The sequence below is a fragment of the Cherax quadricarinatus genome, chromosome 69, assembly GCF_038502225.1.
Source record: "Cherax quadricarinatus isolate ZL_2023a chromosome 69, ASM3850222v1, whole genome shotgun sequence".
Lineage (NCBI taxonomy): Eukaryota > Metazoa > Arthropoda > Malacostraca > Decapoda > Parastacidae > Cherax > Cherax quadricarinatus.
In genome coordinates, this window is record NC_091360.1 from 4,463,817 (window position 1) to 4,490,512 (window position 26,696).

Sequence of the window (26,696 nt, forward strand, 5' to 3'; positions counted from 1 at the left end):
GGTCAGGGATATTGACAGTTTGGAGGGACTTCTAAACTGTCATATCAGAGCGCCTCTGCAAAGACAGTGATTACGTATGAGTGACGTGAAAGTGTTGAATGATGATGAAAGCATTTTCTTTTTGGGGATTTTCTTTCTTTTTTTGTCTGCCTCAGTGGGAGACGGCCGACTTGTTGGAGAGAGAGAAAAAGAAAAAAAAAAGTATAGGTAAATGGAAAACAAGGTGAGAACCTCAAAATAGGCAGTGCAGTACATCAAGTGAGTGTTAAGTAACATGCAGAAAGAAAGATATGCATTGATATTTTTAACATACAGGCCATCTCCCATCTTAGTAGGGTGACCCCCCAAAAAAAGGAAACATTATCCCTCACTCATTCAACAGCTGCCTTGCCAGAAATGTGCCGACATAACAATTCAATGAGCCTTCAAACAGCAACACCCTCACCCATTCTTCAGAGTACAGTCACTGAACTACGCACCTTCACAACTCAAAAGCTCATAGATGGGGCTTAAGTTTAATTTCTTACCTTTTCCCAAGAGGGCAAGAGCCATGATGTTTGAAGAATACCACTTAGCATGGAACTGAAGGAGAGCATCACGAACAACAATGCCTTTCTCCTTGGGAATGGTTTCTAGAGTCTCCTTGTTACCTGTAAAGAAGTCAAGTTGCCATTCAGCACTTTTACACACTAAAACTGATACAGATAACAGAAACTATTAATATTTACTGTACAACTAAATTAATAATTTTTTTTTTTTTTTTTTTTCAACAAGTCGGCCGTCTCCCACCGAGGCAGGGTGACCCAAAAAAGAAAGAAAATCCCCCAATTTTCTTCTTCTTATTCTTTTTAGTAATCTTTACAGGAAAAGGGGTTACTAGCCCATTGTTCCCGGCATTTTAGTTGACTTTTACAACACGCATGGCTTACGGAGGAAAGATTCTAATTCCACTTCCCCATGGATATAAAAGGAAAATTAATAAGACCAAGAACTATTAAGATAAAATCAAAGAAAACTCAGATGAGTGTGTATAAATAAATGTGTACATGTATGTGTAGTGTGACCTAAGTGTAAGTAGAAGTAGCAAGACATGCCTGTAATCTTGCATATTTATGAGACAGACAAAAGACATCAGCAATCCTACCATCATGTAAAACAATCACAGGCTTCGTTTTACACTCACTTGGCAGGACGGTAGTACCTCCCTGGGTGGTTGCTGTCTACCAACCTACTACCTATTAAATTAATAATACAAGTAATAAAAGTAACAGATCAGGCCTCCACCTGATCTGTTACCAGACCATAGGGAAGGCCTGATCTGTTACCAGACCATAGGGAAGGCCTGATCTGTTACCAGACCATAGGGAAGGCCTGATCTGTTACCAGACCATAGGGAAGGCCTGATCTGTTACCAGACCATAGAGAAGGCCTGATCTGTTACCAGACCATAGGGAAGGCCTGATCTGTTACCAGGCCATAGGGAAGGCCTGATCTGTTACCAGGCCATAGGGAAGGCCTGATCTGTTACCAGACCATAGGGAAGGCCTGATCTGTTACCAGACCATAGGGAAGGCCTGATCTGTTACCAGACCATAGGGAAGGCCTGATCTGTTACCAGACCATAGGGAAGGCCTGATCTGTTACCAGACCATAGAGAAGGCCTGATCTGTTACCAGACCATAGGGAAGGCCTGATCTGTTACCAGGCCATAGGGAAGGCCTGATCTGTTACCAGGCCATAGGGAAGGCCTGATCTGTTACCAGACCATAGGGAAGGCCTGATCTGTTACCAGACCATAGGGAAGGCCTGATCTGTTACCAGACCATATGGAAGGCCTGATCTGTTACCAGGCCATAGGGAATGCCTGATCTGTTACCAGGCCACAGGGAAGACTTGATCTGTAATACACAAATAATCAGCACATAGGAGAATGAAACTTATGACTACATTTCAGTCCATCTTGGACCATCAATGTTCCATGTCGTCATAAGTTTCTTTCTCCTATGTGTAGGTTATTTGTGTATTGTTTGTGTCACAGTATTGTGCCTTTTTATACCATGATCTGTAATAGGTACAGCATATGGGAGAGGAAAAAAGTAGAAGTTTCATGTTGAAAAATAAAATAATATTCTGTGTTGGTATATTTTCTAATGGCTTAATGTCCTTCACAAAAGTGAATGTGAAAGACAATGATATTTTTATTATTTGTAGATAGCAAGAAATTCCCACTGCAAATTCCACTGATCATGCAACTAAAATACATGTACATAATTTATTTTCTAATGAAAACTGCTTGTCATATTATACAGTAGGTTGGTAGACAGCAACCTTCCAGGGAGGTACTCCCTTCCTGTCAAATGAGCGCTAAATGGAAACCAGTTAAATGTTTTGCACTCTGGGAAGAGCGCTGATCCTTTGTCTCATGAACACACAATACGACAGGTAAATCTAACAAACTTCTATGTCAGCTCAGTATATTCATATCATTACTTTCTCATGTAGTACTTCTTAATAGTTATATTTTTGTAATATTTTATTTCCAAACTAAGAAAAGTCCTTATGGAGGGGGACTCCCCTTCCAAACACTAACCCCAACTCCCTCTCTCCTCCTCCCTATCTTCCAGATGCCATCACCAATCTTCAATAAAGGTAAGTAAAAATGTTATTTTATATGTTTATTTAAATTTATTAACAATTGTACACTATATGTTTTGTGGGAAAGGGGCTTGGACTTCCAGCAAGCATGCGTGAGCATGTTAGATAGGAGTGAATGGAGACGAATGGTACTTGGGACCTGACAATCTGTTGGAGTGTGAGCAGGGTAATATTTAGTGAAGGGATTCAGGGAAACCGGTTATTTTCATATAGTCGGACTTGAGTCCTGGAAATGGGAAGTACAGTGCCTGCACTTTGAAGGAGGGGTTTGGGATATTGGCAGTTTGGAGGGATATGTTGTGTATCTTTATACATATATGCTTCTAAACTGTTGTATTCTGAGCACCTCTGCAAAAACAGTGATTATGTGTGAGTGTGGTGAAAGTGTTGAATGATGATGAAAGCATTTTTCTTTTTGGGGATTTTCTTTCTTTTTTGGGTCACCCTGCCTCGGTGGGAGACGGCCAACTAGTTGAAAAAAAAAAAAAAAATTCAGGGAAACCGGTTATTTTCATATAGTCGGACTTGAGTCCTGGAAATGGGAAGTACAATGCCTGCACTTTAAAGGAGGGGTTTGGGATATTGGCAGTTTGGAGGGATATGTTGTGTATCTTTATATGTGTATGCTTCTAAACTGTTGTATTCTGAGCACCTCTGCAAAAACAGTGATAATGTGCGAGTGTGGTGAAAGTGTTGAATGATGATGAAAGTATTTTCTTTTTGGGGATTTTCTTTTTTGGGTCACCCTGCCTTGGTGGGAGACGGCCGACTTGTTGAAAAAAAAAAAAAAAAAAACACTATATTTGTTGTGTGTATGTAAAACTATAATGTAATACTATCTATAAAATGTATTTTTTTGTGAATATTTTTGGGTTTCTGGAACAGATTAATTGTATTTCCATTATTTCGTATGGGAAATATTGCTTCGCCTTTCAAACTTTTCGACTCTAGAACTAGCTCCTGGAACGGATTAAGTTCGAAATTTGAGGTTCCACTGTACCAACACTCTTATATGTGTGTGAAGCATGGGTGGTGAATGTTGCAACAAGGAGAAGGCAGTGGAGATGTCATGTCTGAGGGCAATGTGTGGTGTGAATGTAATGCAGAGAATTTGTAGTTTTGAAATTAGGAGAAGGATTGGGATTACCAAAGCTATTATCCAGAAGGCTGAGGAGGGGTTGTTGTGGTGGTTTGGACATGTAGAGAGGAAGGAGCAAAATAAAATGACTTCGAGAGTGAATAAATCTGTAGTAGAGGGAAGGTGGGGTAAAGGTCAGTCTAGGAAAGGTTGGAGAGAGAGGGTAAAGGAGGTTTTGTTTGTGAGGGGCCTGCACTTCCAGCAAGCATGCATGAATGTGGTAGATAGGAGCAAATGGAAACAAATGGTGTTTAGGACTTTACGTGCTGTTGGAGTGTGAGCAGGGTAATACTTATGAAGCGATTCAGGGGAAACCGGCAGGCCGGACTTGAGTCCTGGAGATGGGAAGTACAGTGCCTGCACTCTGAAGGAGAGGTGTTAATGTTGCAGTTTTATAACTTTAGTATAAGCACACCTTTGGCAAGACAGTGATGGAGTGAATGATGGTGAAAGTTTTTCTTTTTCGGGCCACCCTGCCTTGGTGGGGAAACACCCAATGTGTTAAATATTATAAGGTAACGGCAGTCTTATTTAAAAAAATATATGAAAAACTGGCATGAAAAGCAACTTACATTTATGCAAAACTTGGGTATCTTTATTCTGGAAACATTTTACTAACCACTGGCTGTATCAATCCAATACAAAGAAAACATTTTGTCTGTGTTGGATCAGCAAATCCACACGCTGACAAAAAATTCCACAACAAAGATCCTGAAATGTTGCACAAATACTATCTCATCTATCTTTCAGTCTATATTTTTAAACAGTTTATAATAATAAAGGTCTACTCACAGTACAAGAACAATAATAGCTTCACTAACCTGTACCAAATTTGCTGAAGTCATGTTCTAGATCAGCTGTAGCTTTCTCCAGCTGTGCAAGCCTCCAATAATCATTCTGTATGTTCTTCTCGTGCTCAGAGTTAACAGCATTCACTTCACGTTCTACTGCACTCTCTGTAAATAGTGGTGTCACAAAGAACTGAGAAAATCTGAAATAGGGGAAAGAAAATTTCAGTCAGGATCGAGAGTACATACACAGTAATACTATATATCAACATAAAATATTGGCAGTTTGGAGGGATATGTTGTGTATCTTTACACGTATATGCTTCTAAACTGTTATTCTGGGTATTTTCTTTTTGGGGATTTTCTTTCTTTTTGGGTCACACTGCCCCGGTGGGAGACGGCCGACTTGTTAAAAAAAAAAAAAATATTTGATCAATACTACGTCATGTGTACTGCAACTATACGTAGTACATACAGCGGAACCTCAGTATGCGACCTTAATTCATTCCAGAAGGCTGTTCAAGTGCTGCCCCGTTTGAGTATTGAACAAGTTCTTCACAACCAGTTTTCTGTTTGGTTGGCTGTTATCACTAATCTTCATAGGCCCCATTTGACTTATTTATACAAAAAATACAAAAAACACCAAAAAATGGGAAGAAACATGAAAGTGTTTACAGGGAAGCTCTGGCAGGCCGTATTTGTTTGGTCGAGTGCTGAGCTTCGTTCAAGTAGGGAGCTGGTCGTATACCAAAGTTCCACTGTATAGGGACATTAACATGGAGCATATTCTGGGTGTGCTAGTGATGTCAGACACCCACCAGAGATGGTAACTTCATTATAAATATTAATCTCACTCAGTAATACAACAGGAAACTAATATTTCTGACCCCTGTTATGAAATATTGAGGCAGTTGTTCTGAGTAATATTTATGCCAGAGTAGTAGGTTCAGCACAGTAGTACAGTGCACACTCTATGACAATAGCCACCATACACCACTGGTGTTAACATTAGTCATTCACTGTCAGACAGCTCTATTTCTATCATAATGATATGATCCCAATATGCTAAATTAACCCTTTGAGGGTTTTGGTCGTACTAGTACGTCTTACGCGTAGGGGTTTTTGACGTACTAGTACGCATAAATTCTAGCGGCCTCAAATCTAGTGGGAGAAAGCTGGTAGGCCTTCATATGAAAAAATGGGTCTATGTGGTCAGTGTGCACAGTCTAAAAAAAATCCTGCAGCACACAGTGCATAATGAGAAAAAAAAAACTGACCATTTTTTTGGAATAAATCAGCGACTTTGCAGTGTATTTTCGTATGGTATTTATTGTTGTATTCTAGTTTTCTTGGTCTCATTTTATAGAATGGAAGACATATTACAGAAATTGAGATGATTTTGACTGGTTTTACAATGAAAGGTGCCTTGAAATTGAGCTCAAAGTAGCAGAAATGTTCGATTTTTACCAAACTTCAAAAGTAAACAAATCGCGCCAAGCGTGCAATACACGTCAACTGGCGAGTCTAATATTCTTTCACAAGTGCACCAATAATATTTATACCATTTTTTACACTAATGCAGTAGTCTGCATAACAGTAAATCTTATATTTTTTGTGAGAATAAAAATTCAAAGTGGAAAGCAAAAGAATATAAGAGGGGCCTTGAGACGTGACTAATGACTAGAGGAAATGTCATTTTAGTGCCAGGAATGTCTTTCTTGTTTATTCTGGATCCTATTCGGAAATTGGCATCTTTTGAAATTTGTGTGAAATTGGCAAAATTGCTAAATTCTGACCACTGTACTGGATAGTTGAATTTCATAAATGGGTGGTTTCTTGCACCCATTCGATAGAAAAAATGGAGTTCTAGCGAAATATTCATGTTTTTTGTCGACTAGTACAGTGAAATTGGCCGAAAATGGGGCTCAAAGTGGGCAAAATCGCCGATGCGTAAACATCGCCGAGACTGCTAACCTTGCGAGAGCATAATTCCGTAAGTTTTCTATCAAATTTCAAACTTTTGGTGTCTTTATGATCGGGAAAAGATTCTCTATCTTTTCATAAGAGAAAATAATTTTTTTTTTAAATTTGGCCGACCCTGAGAACGAGTTTCGGAGAGGGCCTGTCGACCCTCAAAGGGTTAAAATAACCAAAATGACCATCTTATATCTATTCAAATTATTACCTTAAGACCATCACCGGTACTAGCATACATGTTACTGCACTTCTTACTCACATTCCACTTTACACTAGCCCCTTAGCACTCAAAACTTCCTTAACCCTCTACATCAAACCTTTCATGGGATGACCCCTGCCAAACCTTCCCTCCACCCCACATTTATATCCTCTCCTAGTCATTTAATTTTGCTCCATTCTCTCTAATGCCCAACCCACTTCAACAACTCCTCAGCCCTCTGAATAATACTTTGGTAACCCCCATACATTTTAATCTTCATGCTCCAAATTATCTACACAATTTTCATGCTACACATTGCTCTCAAACATGACATCACCGCTTGCAGCCTCCTCCTCGCTACCCATGTCTCATATCCATAAAACAGTGTTGGTACTACTATACTCTTGATATATTCCACTTTTTTGCCACCATGGATGAAGTTCTTCGTCTTCACAGATGCCTCAATGCACCACCCACCTTTTTATTTTTACCCTTGTCAGATCTATGGCTCACCCCATTTTTCAAGGACCTGTGGACAGCAAGTGCACTTCCAAATCTGCAAACACATGCACTCCTTCCCTCCAATTTGATATCAAATCTTTCATTACATACTAATTTTGTTACTCTTATCACCTTGCTCTTTCTTATGTTCACTTTTAATTTCTTTGCTTTACATAGCCTCCCAAGTTCCTTCACCAACTTTTGCAACTGTTTTCAGAATCTCTCAAAAGAACTGTCATTGGCAAAACAACAACAGTGACAATTCCCACTTTGTATTAAATTTATTATCTTTTAATTTCACCATATAAAAACTCTTTTTAAATTCATAAAAACAAAATGTTCTTTAACCCCTTCACTGGCAGTGCCATAGTACTACACCATGAACTCACCCAGATAAACTGTGAGTGGTAAATTTGGGCCTAGATATGGGAGAGTGGGTCTATATGGTAAGTGCACCATATAAAAAGGATCCTGAAGCACGGATTGCATAATGAGAAAAAACTGCGACCATGTTTCTGGCTTAAAATAGCAAATTTGCAGTGTATTTTCCTATTGTTTTTCTAGTTGTATTCTCAGTTTCTTAGTCTCATTTGATAAAATGGAAAGTACGTATATTACAGAAATGGAGATGATTTAGATTGGTTTTAGGACTGAAAATAGCTTGAAATTGAGCTCAAAGTAGCAGAAATTTTCAATTTTTGTTGATATTCAAGATTAGGTGATGAAAGATTGGATATCAGATTGGAGGGAGAGAGTATGGAGGAGGTGACTGTATTCAGATATTTGGGAGTGGACGTGTCAGTGGACGGGTCTATGAAAGATGAGGTGAATCATAGAATTGATGAGGGGAAAAAGGTGAGTGGTGCACTTAGGAGTCTGTGGAGACAAAGAACTTTGTCCTTGGAGGCAAAGAGGGGAATGTATGAGAGTATAGTTTTACCAACACTCTTATATGGGTGTGAAGCATGGGTGATGAATGTTGCAGCGAGGAGAAGGCTGGAGGCAGTGGAGATGTCATGTCTAAGGGCAATGTGTGGTGTGAATATAATGCAGAGAATTCGTAGTTTGGAAGTTAGGAGGAGGTGCGGGATTACCAAAACTGTTGTCCAGAGGGCTGAGGAAGGGTTGTTGAGGTGGTTCGGACATGTAGAGAGAATGGAGCGAAACAGAGTGACTTCAAGAGTGTATCAGTCTGTAGTGGAAGGAAGGCAGGGTAGGGGTCGGCCTAGGAAAGGTTGGAGGGAGGGGGTAAAGGAGGTTTTGTGTGCGAGGGGCTTGGACTTCCAGCAGGCATGCGCGAGCGTGTTTGATAGGAGTGAATGGAGACAAATGGTTTTTAATACTTGACGTGCTGTTGGAGTGTGAGCAAAGTAACATTTATGAAGGGGTTCAGGGAAACCGGCAGGGCGGACTTGAGTCCTGGAGATGGGAAGTACAGTGCCTGCACTCTGAAGGAGGGGTGTTAATGTTGCAGTTTAAAAACTGTAGTGTAAAGTACCCTTCTGGCAAGACAGTGATGGAGTGAATGATGGTGAAAGTTTTTCTTTTTCGGGCCACCCTGCCTTGGTGGGAATCGGCCAGTGTGATAATACGTAATAATAATAATAAAATTCAAGAGTAGACAAATCACGTCACTTGTCCAATACATGTCCAACTGGTGAATCTACTATACATTCATGAGTGTGCTGATATTATTTATACAATTATTACTATACAGCATAACAGTAAATCTTCTATTTTTTGTGTGAATAATAAGACAAAATGGAATTCATGTGTAAAGCCTGGGAAGGTAACTAAAGAAGAGAAGATATGTTATTTTAGTGCAAGGAATGCCTGTATTGTTCTGGACCCTATTTTGGAATATGAATATTTAGAAATTTGTGTGAAATTGACCAAATTACCAATTTCTGATCACTTTACTGGGTAGTTGAAATAGTTGATTCGGCAATTTCGTGAGTTCAGTTGATAAAATGGAAGACGTACTAGTGAAATAGCTAAGAATTTGGTCAACTGGAACAATATAATTGGTTTAAAATAGGACTCAAAGTGGACGAAATAGCTGATGCATCAATATCGCTAACACAGTAAAATTCACGAAAGCGTAATTTCATAAATTTTCCATCAAATTTGGTACTTTTTGTTTTATTATTTTCAGAAAAAGATTTTCTACCACTTCATAAGAAAAAATAAAATATTTTTTTTTTAAATTCTTGGACACTGTGGCCAAGTTTCATATCAATGAAAGGGTTAGAGAACAAAAAGGCACAATACCATAGTTGGAGAAATATACAAATAACCAGCCAGTACATGTACTGACTCACTTCCATTCTAGTGTTAGTGTGTGACTAGTTAATGGTTCAAGCCTGGACCGAAACATTGCCATAAGTTTCTTTTTCCTATGCGAGGTTTGTGTAAAGTGTTCCCTATCTTTATCTACACATTGTTCACTTACACGTTCCTGGTTAAACCTTACCTGTCCAGTGCACCAGAAAAGGCATCAGGAGCAACATCGAAATAGTAGTTAGTGTGATCAGCAGCTGTGTAAGCATTGCTTGAGCCCCCATGCTCAGATAGGTACTTATTGTACTCATTCTCACAAGGGTATTTCTCTGTGCCCATGAACAACATGTGCTCACAGAAGTGAGCCAGCCCTGGTAATTCTCTTGGGTCTGTCATGCTGCCTGTTTGAAAAATTAAGGGTGAGATAAGATAATAATTTTAGTGCATATAAATACTGTTAATAGGACACAACATGAAAAAGTGACACTAAGTAATTATGTCAATCATGTTATAACAGTTATTAAAAGGCAAATTAATTAAAGAGGCAAATCTCAAATTAATTAAAGAGGCAAATCTAAAATCAAATTAAATGCACAATGATAAGTAAAAAATATAATGATTATTATTATTGTTATTATTAAACTGTATTCATTAAGCCCACAGGGGGCAAACAATGCCTGGGAAACGAGAAGTAATTTTTCGAAGACAAAGATATATTTCAGCATGATATAATGCTTTGTACAGAGATGGGGGACATTTGAATGTGCACGTAGAATGCCCATAGTTATGCATAGCACTTCAGGAAAGCTTAAGCCTAACTTAAGATTACAATGGCAATAACCATTATTTGCTTATATAATCAGGACATTAAGGGGATATAAACAATAAATTTAGGCAACAGAAAGAGAATAAACAAGCAGGCAATTTATTACTTATTCTATAAACCCTTAATCTTACAAGTAATAAGAATTAAGGACATATAGTTTTTTACATTTTGGTGGCTGTAAGAATTGTTTAGCACATTTAACACATTTTTAGGTATAATGCAAAGATGGTGAAGGGAAGCTTCAAATATTTGCATCAAGAGCTTTCCACCAGCATCAAGGAACTAATGTCCACAATGCACTTCATGCTAGTGGCTTTCTTAGTGCCTAACAATATTTTATTACATGTAAATTACATAAATTATATACTGCATAACTGAAATACAGTATTTGTATTTGAAGATAGCTATAATCTAAAACATAAAATCCTGTACACAGCAAAACATGTAATTTTTAATGGCCCAATGACAGGCTTTGGTACTACAGTACAGTAGTTATAAAAAGCCATTTTTCTGAAAAATTTACTGCGCAACTCACCGACATGAACATTAAGGGATGCAGCAGACTTGTCTGTTGCTGGGTCCGATATTAGCAAAACTTTTAAGTCATTGTCCAGAATGAGAGCCCGATACTCACGCTGGTCTTCCTCCGATTTGGTTACGGAGTCCACACACTGTTTAACCCCCATGCTGGCTAGACTCACACTCCTGTTCATGAGATACACACTTCACTTACATGACAAAAACAAAAATGCTGCTCTTACATCATGTAATTCTGGGAAAACTACTCACAAAAGTTCAAGAAATGTCAAAGTACAGTGGAACCTCAAAAATCGAACTGCTCCCAACTCAACCAATTATGTAAGGGTATTTTTGTAAGTGCTTTTATAAGTGTATTTTTGAGGGTCTGAAATGGACTAATCTAATTTACATTATTCCTGATGGGAATAAATTCGTTATGTAGCGACACTTGAACAGCCTTCTGGACCGAAGAAAGTTCTATATTTGAGGTTCCACTGTATTTTATTCACAGGGACATATTACCAGAAATTCTGGAAAAGTACTTGGCTATGCCCATTGTAAATAAAAATCATAACCACTAACTTGCTTAATTTAAATTTTAACTTGTTAAATACTGGATTACATAATTAACTCATAACCACACACAAGACATTATAATTTTTTATGACCGAATTCCTGACTACGATGTGCATCTTATTTCCACTAAGGTCCATATAGATCATCTCGTAGGATGTGACCCACAAGTCAATTAGTTGGCGTCTCAACCACTAGATGAACAAGAGAGGTGTTAGGAGACCTATCTCACTATCTCAATGGAATTGAAGTATTTTATGTTCCCTATTCATTTCAGCTAGTCTTTAACCCTTAAACTGTCCAAACATAGATATACGTTGACATGCGGCAGGTCCCGAATGTATATCTACGTTTTTTTTACATGCTTTCAAATGGAGAAAATCAAGGTCGGAGCACTACGCATGTGAACATAGATCTACGTCTGGACAGTTTAAGGGATTATAGGCAGGCCTGCTTATACAGCAGGTTAGGTTCCGGGTTACTGCTGTAAAACAAAAAGCACTGTAAAGCGAAACATAGCCTTTTTCACTTTTAAATACATATAAAACCCTAATAACATGTTTACACTATCACATATTAAGTGAGTAACAGAGCTAGGCCTAAAAAATGCATATACATACAGTACACATATTACTTAACATAAAATATTTTCATCCTAAGCTTATAGCAAGTGGTGAATATATTTACTGTAGGAAGTTTGAATAAATGAAGAATGGGTATAACTTAAAACCATTACATTAGTGAAATGCCATAAAGTGAAATGCTGTAAAGCGGGGCTCTCTTGTTTAACGAAGATTAAACCAATAAAGCCAGGTTGTCACTGAGGACTGTGTTGCATTTCCACTGGGATCCTTTAATCCCTCCTGTCCCCAGGACGAGACCTACACCAGTTGACTAACACCCAGGTAATTACCTACTTACTGCTGGGTAACCAGGGGCACCAGGTGTAAGGAAACAAGTCTAACATTTCCTCTTCTGCCGGAGATCGAACCATGGTCCCTCAGGATGTGAGCTGAGGTGGCTGTCAACCAAGCCACAATCCACCTATTCAGACTATCTAATTACCAGCAAGACAGGGGCTGAAAACCCCATACAAGACAGGACGTTCAGGAAGGTTTCCTAGTAGTTATTATGTACAGTGGTACCCCGAGTTTTGTACAGCTCCCAACTCGAACAATTATGTAGTGTATTATTGTAAGTGTTTTTGTAAGTGTATTTTTGGGGGTCTGAAACAGACTAATTAATTTACATTACTCCTTATGGGAACAAATTCGTTCGGTAACGGCACTCGAACAGCCTTCTGTAACAAATTATGGCCGAAACTCGGGTTACCACTGTACAGTGGACCCCCGCTTAACGATCACCTCCAAATGCGACCAATTATGTAAGTGTATTTATGTAAGTGCGTTTGTACGTGTATGTTTGGGGGTCTGAAATGGATTAATCTACTTCACAATATTCCTTATGGGAACAAATTTGGTCAGTACTGGCACCTGAACATACTTCTGGAATGAAAAAATATCGTTAACCGGGGGTCCACTGTACTAGGATTAGTCTGCCTGAAATGCCCCGGGAAGACAGTGGCTTTCTTTATACATACTTAACCCTTAAACTGTCCAAACGTAGATCTACGTTTCTTCAACATTTGAAAGTATGTAAAAAAACATTTTTTTTCTTTTTACATTTGAAAACGTGTAAAAAAAACTTTGATCTACGCTTTTTTTTTATATTCGAAAATATGTAAAAAAAAAAAGTATATCTACTTTTGGAGCACTACGCATGTGAACGTAAATTTGTTTGGACAGTTTAAAGGTTAACAAACCAAAATTGTAATTACACATTGTAACCTTTGCAAAGAAATAAAATCTTTATTCTTATTCTTATCAGCTGCCTAAGAGACAGTTGACAGATGTGGGTAACATCCTGGAAAAGGGCTGATAAATGAAGAACCCTAATGGAAATAAGCCACAATGACTAACATAGTTGGGTTATCATGGATTATTAATAGAGAACAGAAAGGCACAATACCGTGACCGGAACAATACACAAATAACCCGCACATAGGAGAGAGGAGCTTACAACAACGTTTCGGTCCAGGTTATCTGTGTATGGATTATTAATCCTCTAGGGTTAGAAATGGAAAATAAAAGACATCATAGATATTCAAGTGGCACTGATGACTTAACCTAGGATATCCCAACAACTCATCATGCGGAAGCACTAAGCCCACAGGGGTTATAGAACACCTAATAAATGGCAGATAATCAGGCTTTATCCAAGAAAGAGGGTAGACCTCAATTACATGGATCAAGAGCCCTTCAACATGAGTGTAGGCACAAAATATTTAATTTATAACATATCCTTAGTTATTTTATATACATATATAAATATATACATAAATGTAAAATGTATAAAATATATGTAAAATATTGACATATATACATAAAATCAGATGTATATATGACATGCAAATTATTAAAAATATCAAAATTTATTGACAATTAATCAAAACAACATAGCAGCAAAAATTAAGACTCTAAGGTAGATATTGTTGATAGATAATATAGAAAATTATGCAGTAAACCCGTATGGGTCATACAATACTCTCAGAAATTATAATGTCAGGGTTATTAAGCAATTAAGTGTAAGTCTGATTATATAGTTTTGGATGATTGTAATTATCTTAATAGTTTATATACAATTATGGATCATTATAATTACCTTTAATAATTTATATATAATTCAGGACGATTATAATTCTCAATTTATAAACAAATTTGGATGATTATCTTAATTTACATACAAATTTGGATTATCTTAATTTTATATACAATTTTGGACTATTTATTACAATAAACAATAATTTATAAATAATTCTGGATTATTATAATTAACTTATATAACAATTTATGTGAAATCAAGAGACTTAATACCACTGGAGATAAACCCATATGGGTCATAGAGCTCCCTGGGGGGGGGAGGGGGCTATTAATGGGAGGCATTCAACTCTGATCCAAGGAAAGCGAGCAGAAGTACAACACCTGGATCAAGAGCCCTCACTAGCATCAAGGAACCCTAAAAAAAAAAAAAAAAACTGAAAAACTTAAGGCAGTGGGACCAACCTGTAGGCTGACAAGAGTCCCACAGCAGTGGAGAACTTAAGAAACTGGGTGTTTCCCCAGTGGGTATTTCCCCAAGGGGGGTTCCCCCAGTGGGGTTTTCCCCAGAGTGGCCCCAAAAAGACCCTGAGGAGGGTGGCCCTGGTGGCCACACTAACTCTCCTCCTTAACTCTCCTCCATTAACCACACATGACACTACACCTCGTAACAACATCAATCAATATATATTCTCTCGTTTTAGGGGGTTTAATGGGGCTGATATTATGTATAATAGACAGTACCAGAGTCTTGTTGATGTGTGGATACTGTCTATCAGCTGGCGCATGCGTCGCCTCTTTATTTCAACTTAATCATTGTCGGAAAAAAATATGTGGAATTTTTGTGGTGAATAAAGACGTCAGTTAGTATGTTTTATTATGTATGTCTAGTTAAATATGTGAGAATAAAATTGTTGCTGAGTACGGGGAGATAGATTTGTAGACGGTGGATCAGGCCTACAAAATGTATATATACCTGGTGCGTGTAATATATATATATATATATATATATATATATATATATATATATATATATATATATATATATATATATATATATATATATATATATATATATATAGTTTAAAAGATGGGGTGGTAGGGGAAGTGGAATATTCAAATGGCTTCAGGAAGAAATCCAAATATTCTTCCTTGAAGCCTTTTTATCCACTTCTCCGAGGCTATGGGTCCCACAATTTACACCAGAGGTGGACCCCATCTTATATATATATATATATATATATATATATATATATATATATATATATATATATATATATATATATATATATATATATATATATATAATATATACCTGGAGTTTACCTGGAGAGAGTTTCGGGGGTCAACGCCCCCGCGGCCCGGTCTGTGACCAGGCCTCCTGGTGGATCAGCGCCTGATCAACCAGGCTGTTGCTGCTGGCTGCACGCATATATATTATATATATAAATATAATATATAAATATATATAATATATATATAAATATATATAATATATATATATACTATATATAATATATATATATATATATATATATATATATATATATATATATATATATATATATATATATATACATGCAAAACAACCACTGTGAAAGAACAGTGAAATTCCAAGAGCTTTCCTGACTTTTCACATTACCAAGGAACTATGATAATGTGAAAAGTCACGAAAGCGTTTGCAATTTCACTGTTCTTTCACAGTGGTTGTTTTGCATATATATATATATATATATATATATATATATATATATATATATATATATATATATATATATATATATATATATATATATATATATATATATATATATATATATATTGCAAGGAATTCGCAAGAGCGAATCAGAAGGATCCGAACTCACGTTTCTGGGTCGTGTATTGATATATACATATATATGTCACTTTACCTGACTTCTTTGGGTTATCCTGAGCAATTTACAATATGTATAATAACTACTTATGTATACCTGCGTCTAAGTAAAGTTACTTACAAATATACAGAGGCGGGGACGGGAGCTATGAATCGATCCCCAGCAACCACATATAAGTGAGTACATACACGCGTTTCTCCATCCAGTGGCTTTATCAGTACAATACATGGACATTATCTGAGATAGGGCATTTAACCCTGGAGGGTTAGCCACCCGGGATAACTCAAGAAAGTCAGTGCGTCATCGAGGGACTGTGTCTTATTTCAATTGGGGTCCTCAATATTGTCCCCCAGGATGCGACCCACACTAGTCGACTAACACCCAGGTACCTACTTGCTTGCTAGATGAACGGGATAGCAGTTGTAAGGTAATACATCCTCCCAAAGTTTCCACCTTTGCCGAGGATCGAACTACTTACACTATGTGTGAAGCGAGAGCATCACCTACCAGGCCACGGGCCATCATGAACAGTAGAAATATATATTGAAGACACTAGAAGACGAAGTAATGAGTCCCCCAGCCTGTCCGTATACTTTGTAAATGTATATACTTAATGAAACAAACATCATCATCATCATTATGTGGAAGTAGGTGATGAGCACAGGCTTAGGACCACAGCGTAAATCAGTCACTGACTTTTTTTGGGCTATCTCAGGTAATTTGCATATATGTTACTAAGATAACTGTACGTATTGTATTAATGTTAGTAGAATTACCGACAATTACCAGTTAATGTGACATTTTATTGTGTCAATGTTTTGCCACAATAACATGTCACACTAGTTGCACTTGTGTCCTTTTACTTAACAAATTGTACCTGTACCTAAACTAATTTAATAGGTTAGATAATATTTGTTGTGAAACAGGACAAGTGTTTCCAGCAGCGGGTCTTAGTTACATGAGGATCCGTCGCTAAATAGCAGGCAGAAAGATTGGAGCTTAAATACTGGAGTCAGGTGAGGTGCTGCAGAAGAAGGTATTGATATACTCTTTGTCAGACACAGCAATATCATGGAATCTTGGTACAGAGGACGTCTCCATAATCTACTTGCTACCTCTGGTTCAACTCTTGGGAATTACCTACTTTCACTGGGGAATTCCACCCAATGGAAATAAGTCAAGGACCCCAATGGAAATAAGTGAAGGGTCCCAATGGAAATAAGTCAAGGACCCCAATGGAAATAAGTCAAGGGCCCCAATGGAAATAAGTCAAGGGCCCCAATGGAAATAAGTCAAGGGTCCCAATGGAAATAAGTCAAGGGCCCCAATGGAAATAAGTCAAGGGTCCCAATGGAAATAAGTCAAGGGCCGTAATAGAAATAAGCCAAGGGCCCCAATGGAAATAAGCCAAGGGCCCCAATGGAAATAAGTCAAGGGTCCCAGTGGAAATAAGTCAAGGACCCCAATGGATATAAGTCTGTCTGACTTTTTTGTGTTATCCTACGTAATTTACACTATGGATGATAATCGTATTTATGTGTACCTGTGCCTCAATAAACTTTCTTACCAGTGACATCTTAATTACAACAACTGGATATGTTGAATGTTGAAAACAGAGTAAAACACCTGAAGTTAAATCACGTTAATAAAAGTGCTCACAAGCAGAGTCCAGAATATCTTGCTGCCAAGTTTATCAAGGCTGGAAACCAAAACAAGTCCAGCACTTGGAGAAGGGAACACAACTTTATAGTACCCACAGTAGGCGGTCAGGCTTCAAACGCCTTATTTTACAGCAATAAAGGAATGGAACAGACTGCCTGCACATGTCCAAGCCTGTCATAGCATAAGCCAGTTCAGGAAGAGAGCTAAAAGGTACCTAAAGAATGAAGCTACAGAAAGGGAGCAGAGTGATTTCTTGTATAGCTAACACGTACCTATTACTGTAACATTCATGTACCTATTACTGTGAGCTGATTATCTCTTTAATGTCAATGTAAATAACTCAGTTTACTGTTTTCCTAATAAATCTCCTTTTATTGTAACTGATTTTCGCACAATTAAGTTACTTAGCTGTTTTAACAAGGAGCCCCAATGGAAATAAGTCACTTTGTATGACTTTTTGGGTTACCCTAGATAATCTACACATATGCTGCTATGTATGATAATTTGTGTAAATGGATATATGTGTACCTGTACCTGAATAAACTTACTTAATGCCTTCATCTGCAGCGCCTATCTGACTCCAGTACATAAGTGTCAATCTTCCGGCCTGTGCTATGGTTATAGCTGACCATAATTTTTAAAGGGTTGGACTAGTAAGTCAGCGGAAGGCCTCGGTCAGGTGACCAAAGGCTCCAACGGCGGGTCATCATGTAACTAAGACTCGTGTCAGGAAACACTTATCCTGTTTCCTGGCCCGGTGGCCTGGTGGCTAAAGCTCCCGCTTCACACACGGAGGGCCCGGGTTCGATTCCCGGCGGGTGGAAACATTTCGACACGTTTCCTTACACCTGTTGTCCTGTTCACCTAGCAGCAAATAGGTACCTGGGTGTTAGTCGACTGGTGTGGGTCGCATCCTGGGGGACAAGATTAAGGACCCCAATGGAAATAAGTTAGACAGTCCTCGATGACGCACTGACTTTCTTGGGTTATCCTGGGTGGCTAACCCTCCGGGGTTAAAAATCCGAACGAAATCTTATCTTATCTTATCTTATCTAACCTTACCTAACCTAACCTGCCTGTGCTTCAGATTATGACCATGTATTGCTTTAATAAAGCCACTGGTTGGCGAAACGTCTAGTAAATAAAGATACCCAGATGTCTAGTTCATCATGTCGGTATTGTATACCAATGAGATACACCTTATGACTCGACAATGGTTCAAGTTTCCGCTTTTTAACTGCAGGAGATTTGTGAAGTATCTATTTTAGTTTACGCTTTACCAAAATCAAGACAAAGAAAACGAATTTAGTAGTTTAAAATGGTATGGTTAAGTAAGTTTTATTGAGGTACAGGTACACATAATTACAGTTACATAGATTATAGTACATGCAGCGTATGTGTAGATTACCTAGAATAACCCATAAAAGTCGGAGTGATTTATTTCCATTGGGGTTGAATTTAAATAAGCTTAAGTAGTTATGAGTTGATTACAATAGGCAAATACGGATCAAGGGATACAAGTGAGGACATCTTTATTGGAGGCGTTTTCAGTCCCAGATTTGGGCTGATAATAAAGATGAAGGGATAGTATCACTGATATCAAATAACAAAAAAAGGCACAATACCGTGACTGGAACGACACACAAATAATCCGCACACAGAAGAGAGGAGCTTACGACGACGTTTCGGTCCGACTTGGACCATATACAAAGTCACACTATGTGTCTTTGTAAATGGTCCAAGTCGGACCGAAACGTCGTCGTAAGCTCCTCTCTTCTGTGTGCGGGTTATTTGTGCATCACTGGTATCACAAGTATCACTGGTATCACTAGTTTCACTGGTATCACTAGTATCACTGGTGAGTAGAACCAATGGGAACTCCTGAAGCACGGTTTCTGGCACTATTTTATGACATGGGAGGTGATAACATGAAATGATATATGGGAATGTAGAATATTAAGTCACACTACCGTCGCTGAAACGATTCACAAATAACAATAATAATAATATCTTTATCTCTACATGTACAAGGTATACAGGCCTAGCTGACAGTGACATCAATGACATACTATATATAGAAAGCCTTTTGTTATGTAGGGTATTTCGGGCTAATTAGGTCAGTTTTGTCCCAGGATGCGACCCACACCAGTCGACTAACACCCAGGTACTCATTTTACTGATGGGTGAACATATACAACAAGTGTAAGAAAACACACCCAGTGTTTCAACCCTCGCTGGAAATCGAACTTGGACCCTCACCGTGCGAGAGTTTTAGCCAACCGGCCACGGGGAACCGCATTTGTTTCGCTGCATCCTGGACCATTGTCAAGTCACAACTGAGAAAGCAAGAGCTGAGAACGACCAGAGAAATACAATGAGACTAATCCCGGAGCTAAGTTGAATGAAGCTACGAGGAAAAGCTAAGGAAACTAAACTTGATGACATTAAAAGATAGAAGTACAAGCAGAGACATAATTAATAATAAAATACTCGGAGGAATTAATTACATATATCACTAATGAGAGGAAACTTGTGACATGTTTCGATCCTGGATCACTTCATAATAATTGAGAGGGTGGGCAAGAGTAGATCAAAGACACAGAAATATCTCAGGGATGTCAGGAAGTATTTCTTCAGCTTGAGGGTGGTCAGGAAGTAGAATGACCTGGACGAAGTAGAAGAGGCAGGTCTATACTAGGTTTAGGAATGGATATGACAGGACTCATGTGGTTAAGAGGGAGAAAAAACAGGAAGTGGCAACCTAAAAGACAGGGCCAGGAGCTAAGACTCAACTCCTGCAACCACAAATAGGCGAGTGTACACACACACACACATTATATATATATATATATATATATATATATATATATATATATATATATATATATATATATATATATATATATATATATATATATATATATAATAACCTTTCCCCATTTGTCTCACTATTTCTCTTGATTTTTCTCTCTCTCTCTCTCCTTTTTTTTTTTTTTTTTTTTACACATGGTTTGACAAGGTTAAGGATCGCTAGCTTTATTGACAAGCTATTTACAGGTTAAGGATTCCTAACTTTATTGGCAAGCTAAGAGCTGTTACCTACATCAGCTCATTTGAAAGCATTTTTATTGTTATGAGACATACAAGTAGGGAACAGGATGAAGTTGGAGCCATCTGTGGGCCAGCATTTTCATTTGATCAACTGACTTTATCTCGTTGACATCATTATGCAGTACGAATGTGTTCCATACTCGAGTCATCCTGGGTATATAGGATCTCAGATGGAGTGAAGTTCTGGAGAAGGGTACAACCAGAGTGAAGTTGCTGCTTTCTGCCCGTCTTGTGGCATAAAAGCTTGTTTCACGCTGTCCTCGAAGTGGATCTAAGTGTGATACTTTGACAATATTGGCCTTGTACATAACAGTAAGGCCACCCACATCCCTCCTATGTTGAAGGCTCTGCTGAAATGACAGATCTATCCAGGATGGGTCCAGGCGAGAGATGAGAGTCTCTCTCTCTCTCTCTCTCTCTCTCTCTCTCTCTCTCTCTCTATTTTCCCTTTTCACACTGGATCGGACTTTGGTATTTGAAATCTTATCTCGGGCTCAGCGGATATTGTCGACCTTCTCTCAAGCGACCTTTCCCACTTACTCTATTTTCTCTGGTGGCTCCTGGAATGGATCGAGCCTCGCATAGTTCAGTGGTAACTCGCGTCACTCAATCTGCCCAAGGTGAGCAGAATAGATTTGGTAGCTAAGTTGGGAATGGCTGGCGCACACACTGCTGGCAGTCCCTGGCCTCTCACCCTGGGAGGGATGGTGAACGTAGTGGAAGGTTCTTGGCGAAAAAGAAAAGAATCAATGTTACCCTTCCATTTCATGAATCAAACTGGATTACCTCTCTGTATCCAGGCGTTGTATGATCCCCATGGGGTCCAGGAGCTAAAGCTGAGCTCATATCTACGAAAGGGTTGAATTAATGCTGGTGAAACGCTTTTTGTCGAGAAAATGTAGCTGCCTCCCAGCATGCATAAGGGGGACTGTCAATAGACTCCTGGCTGTCTTCAAGAAGTATCTGGACAGGTACCTAAAGTCAGTACCTGACCAGCCGGGCTGTGGTTCGTATGTCGATTTACTTGCAGCCAGCAATAACAGCTTGGTTGATCAGACCCTGTTTCTCTGCAAGGCTTGGTCACGGACCGGGCAGAGGGGACGTTGACCCCGAAAAGCCCCTCCAGGTATACTCTTCCCTTCATCGTAACAAGACTGCTAAAACAGGCTTACCATTCTTTCTCCAGACGTTGTACGATCCTAACGCTATTAGCAATTCCCCATGAGTATAGCAACATCCATCATGCTTCCCAAGTTCACATACTTGCACAGAAGAAAGAGAATACACATACACACGCACATGCAGAGTGTAGACTACCCGTAACTATCCATCCACTCAATAATCCACTGAATATACATCACAATACAAACTACACTTACATGGTCATCAATTATGAACCGTGGGCTTTCAAATTTTGCCCGATTTAGCTCGGATTTATGTACGCCGGTCCTGGTGTGTGTACTCTCTGATTTGTACTCACAGATTTTTATTTGCAGTGGTCTAGTCATGGCTCTTGGGACCGTCATTACTGGTTCACCACCACTTGACCACCATTATATCTTACTATATGGAGTTTGTCAGAAATGCTTCACATAACAAGGGTCATTCTGTAGAATACACAATGTGAAGTATTCTCATAGCTTTAGCCATTCTGTAACCAAGCAATCTACAAACCCATCATCCACTGTAACTTACATGTATGTTCTGTAGATTTTTTTTTAATTTTATAATTTTAACTACTGCATTCAGTTTATTGCATTTCATTGCAACACTGAGAATGTGATAATTTCCTCATCTTAGTGCGATTATTCATTTTGTTGTGATTAAGTCATCTTAAGAGAGATAAGATAAGATTTCGTTCGGATTTTTAACCCCGGAGGGTTAGCCACCCAGGATAACCCAAGAAAGTCAGTGCGTCATCGAGGACTGTCTAACTTATTTCCATTGGGGTCCTTAATCTTGTCCCCCCAGGATGCGACCCACACCAGTCGACTAACACCCAGGTACCTATTTGCTGCTAGGTGAACAGGACAACAGGTGTAAGGAAACGTGTCGAAATGTTTCCACCCGCCGGGAATCGAACCCGGGCCCTCCGTGTGTGAAGCGGGAGCTTTAGCCACCAGGCCACCGGGCCACGAAACAATTCAATAATTTTAACAATAATTCGGCAGTCTAGTGGTATTAATTCACTTCATAGTTCAGTTAGAAGTATTAATTCAACTTCTCATGACTTTTTAGTGGGTTATGTTTTAGCTCACCCAGGAAGACAGGTATAAGTCTTGAAACCCTTTAATCGCAGAGATTGGTATATCTTCTGGAAAAAACTTCTTAAGGTTCCTGTGACTTATTTCAATAGTTTACTTCCATCTAGGCTTCTGTCTTCATTATCTTTATATTTTAAATAGTTCCTTCCAGTCTTATTCTTCTCAATATCTTGTATTTGGTAATCATGTCTACCCTAGTCATCCTCTTCGAGTCGGCGTATCTTCAGTCTTCAGCAAACCTTTGATTCTGTTTTTCGTTATGCTTGCTTCTGAAGGTGCATCAGCAGATGGAAGTTTCATGCTGGTCCCTGGACCCATTATGTACCTCTGTAATCTTTTGACTACCGCCCACAGGATGGGTATGGGGTGCATAATAAAGATATTAAACTAATGCTGGTGCTGGTATTCTAGTATGGGCCGGACTTATAATGCACACAAAGTTCTTGCTAATTTTTTGAGCTTCTCGAAGGGTATTCTGAGCTTTGCTAGTCTCATGTAGGTTACTACTATAACTAAAAGTGTGATGGGACGTTCACTCCCCGATCAATTTCTTTCATTAACGTTTGCAATTTCTCATCTTCCTAGTCTTTCATTTACAGAATTTCAAGTCCATACATTTATTAGGAACAAATTCTAGCAGCTACTTGCATGACCTGCCTTGTAATTCTTATGAAACTGCCTTTTGTTCGTTGACTTATCAAAGGTTGGATATTATTCACATTCTTTGCTGAGCATAACTTTTATGGGATCTCTCTGCTCCTCGTAATAGAAAAAAAATCATATCTTCTCATCCCTAATCTGCATTCTATTAGCTCAGTTACTTTACCTGGAGTTTACCTGGAGAGGGTTTCGGGGGTCAACGCCCCGCGGCCCGATTTGTGACCAGGCCTCATAGTGGATCAGGGCCTGATCATCCAGGCTGTTATTGTTGGTCGCACGTAACCCGACATAGGAAGCACAGATCGGCTGGTCAGGTACTGACTTTAGGTGCCTGTCCAGTGCCTTTTTGAAGACAGCCAGGGGTCTAATAGTAATCCCCCTTATGTATGCTGGGAGGCAGTTGAGCAGTGGCACCCCTGCTTTTCATTGCGGGGATGTTGCATCGTCTGCCGAGTCTTTTGCTTTCATAGGGAGTGATTTTCGTGTGCAAGTTTGGTACTAATCCCTCTAGGATTTTCCAAGTGTATATAATCATGTATCTCTCCCGCCTGCGTTCCAGGGAGTACGGGTTGAGGAACTTCAAGCGTTTCCAGTAATTAAGTGTTTTATCGCAGCTATGTGTGCCGTGAAGGTTTTCTGTACATTTTCTAGGTCACCAATTTCACCTGCCTTGAAAGGTGCTGTTAGTATGCAGCAATATTCCAGCCTAGATAAAAACAAGTGACCTGAAGAGTGTCATCATGGATTTGGCATCCCTAGTTTTGAAAGTTCTCATTATCCATCCTGTCAGTTTTCTTGCAGATGCGATGGTCTTTTATGATATTTTTCTTGGATAATTAGATTATTTCTTTCAATCTCATTTTCTCATTAGCGTCTCATAGTTCAAGAATTATTAGCAATTGGAACTTTTCCATATTTAGTTTCACAATTTTTGTTGCCACTCTTGATAAAACCTTCAGGTTACGTCTTCACTTAATTGTTGAAAGATGTGGCAGTGTTTCAGTAGACGTGGAAATGTCTTTTTGCTTCATTCGAGGTTCAGCACCAGTTGAATCATCATCAATCCTCAGTCTAGTTTTTTTTCCTTTCATTACTTTCTTGCTTAATGCCCAGTATTTAAATTTTATTTTGGTTTCACTTATCTGATCTTTTCACTTTAGTTTTTCATTATCCGAATGTTTCCACATCTTCGAAACAGAATTTTTTTTCTGTGTTATTTACTTCCCTTTTTTTTTCCTCGACTATTTTCACGTTCAGTTTTAGTTTATCCTTTATCGCCTTCCCTTGAAATCCTCCTCTGGAATCCTCAGTACATTAATCTGTTCTGTTATAATCAAATACAGATACTAATGCCGGAAAAAAATTCCCCCCCAGTACCAACAATACCACCAGTCCGATGACATTCTTCTTTGCAAATATACAGGGTCTAAAGCCAGCAACAAACAACAAAATACCTTTCATCCGTGGACTGCTTGCAGAGGCAAAGGCAATGTTCGCGGCTTTCACTGAGACCCACATAAAGGATCACTTAGACAACGAAATTTGGATCCCAGGTTACAACCTATACAGATGTGACAGAGTGAACAGGCAAAAAGGGGGGGGGGTTGGCCTGTACATTGCAGAGTCACTTGTTTGCACAGAACTGCTTAATGCCTCAAATGATGTAGTGGAAGTTTTAGCAGTAAAGGTCGAGAACCAAAACCTAGTCATTGTGGTAGTCTACAAGCCTCCGGATGCAACATCCCAGCAATTCCAGGAACAGCTGTTAAAAATTGACCACTGTCTGGAAAATCTTCCAGCTCCTGCACCCAACATCTTGCTCCTGGGGGATTTCAACTTAAGGCACCTAAAATGGAGGAATATAGCAAATAATATTGTTGCAGTAATAACACCAGGAGGCAGCTCTGATGAAAACTCATACTCACACGAGCTTTCAAATCTCTGCACAAAATTCAATTTAAACCAGCAAATAATAGAGCCTACTAGAATGGAGAATACACTAGACCTCATCTTCACTAACAATGATGATCTGATAAGAAATGTCACCATATCAAAAACAATATACTCAGATCACAACATAATTGAGGTTCAGACATGTATGCGCAGAGCCCCAGACCGACAAAATGAGATTAGTCACGAGGGAGCATTCACCAAATTCAACTTCAATAACAAAAACATAAAGTGGGACCAAGTAAACCAAGTCCTAACCGATATAAGCTGGGAAGATATACTAAGCAACACAGACCCCAACTTATGCCTAGAACAGATTAACTTGGTGGCACTCGATGTATGCACAAGACTTATTCCTCTAAGAAAAAGGAGGAGTAGATGTAAAATAGAAAGAGACAGGCGCTCTCTTTACAGGCGACGGAAAAGAATAATAGAGCGGCTAAAAGAGGTCAATCTATCTGAAATGCGTAGGGAGACACTGGTCAGAGAAATAGCAAACATCGAACTTAAGCTAAAGGAATCTTATAGGAGTCAGGAATCGCGGGAAGAACTAAAAGCCATAAATGAAATCGAAAGAAACCCAAAGTATTTCTTCTCCTATGCCAAATCAAAGTCGAGAACAACGTCCAGTATTGGGCCCTTACTTAAACAAGATGGGTCCTACACAGATGACAGCAAGGAAATGAGTGAGCTACTCAAGTCCCAATATGAGTCAGTTTTTAGCAAGCCACTAACCAGACTGAGAGTCGAAGATCAAAATTAATTTTTTATGAGAGAGCCACATAATTTGGTTAACACAAGCCTATCTAATGTTATCCTGATGCCAAATGACTTCGAACAGGCGATAAATGACATGCCCATGCACTCTGCCCCAGGGCCAGACTCATGGAACTCCGTGTTCATCAAGAACTGCATGAAGCCCTATCACGAGCCTTTACCATCCTATGAAGAGGGAGCATGGACACGGGGGTCGTCCCACAGTTACTAAAAACAACAGACATAGCCCCACTCCACAAAGGGGGCAGTAAAGCAACAGCAAAGAACTACAGACCGATAGCACTA

The 26,696-nt window shown here is 38.9% G+C and overlaps 1 protein-coding gene across 2 annotated transcripts in view; it reads right to left on the reverse strand.

The window, feature by feature from the left end:
* Ide (Insulin degrading metalloproteinase) overlaps positions 1 to 14,972 on the reverse strand; it is a 58,226-nt gene extending 43,254 nt beyond the window's left edge. The window contains exons 1-5 of one of the 2 annotated variants that reach the window (XM_053795820.2): positions 14,858 to 14,972; positions 10,900 to 11,069; positions 9,732 to 9,939; positions 4,615 to 4,784; positions 528 to 650 (exon numbers count right to left, since the gene is read on the reverse strand). In XM_053795820.2, coding sequence (XP_053651795.2) covers positions 528 to 650; positions 4,615 to 4,784; positions 9,732 to 9,939; positions 10,900 to 11,069; positions 14,858 to 14,901 — 715 coding nt within the window. In that variant the 5' untranslated portion in view covers positions 14,902 to 14,972. The other variant, XM_053795819.2, reaches the window with a different exon arrangement.
* Between the last annotated feature and the right edge of the window lie 11,724 nt (positions 14,973 to 26,696).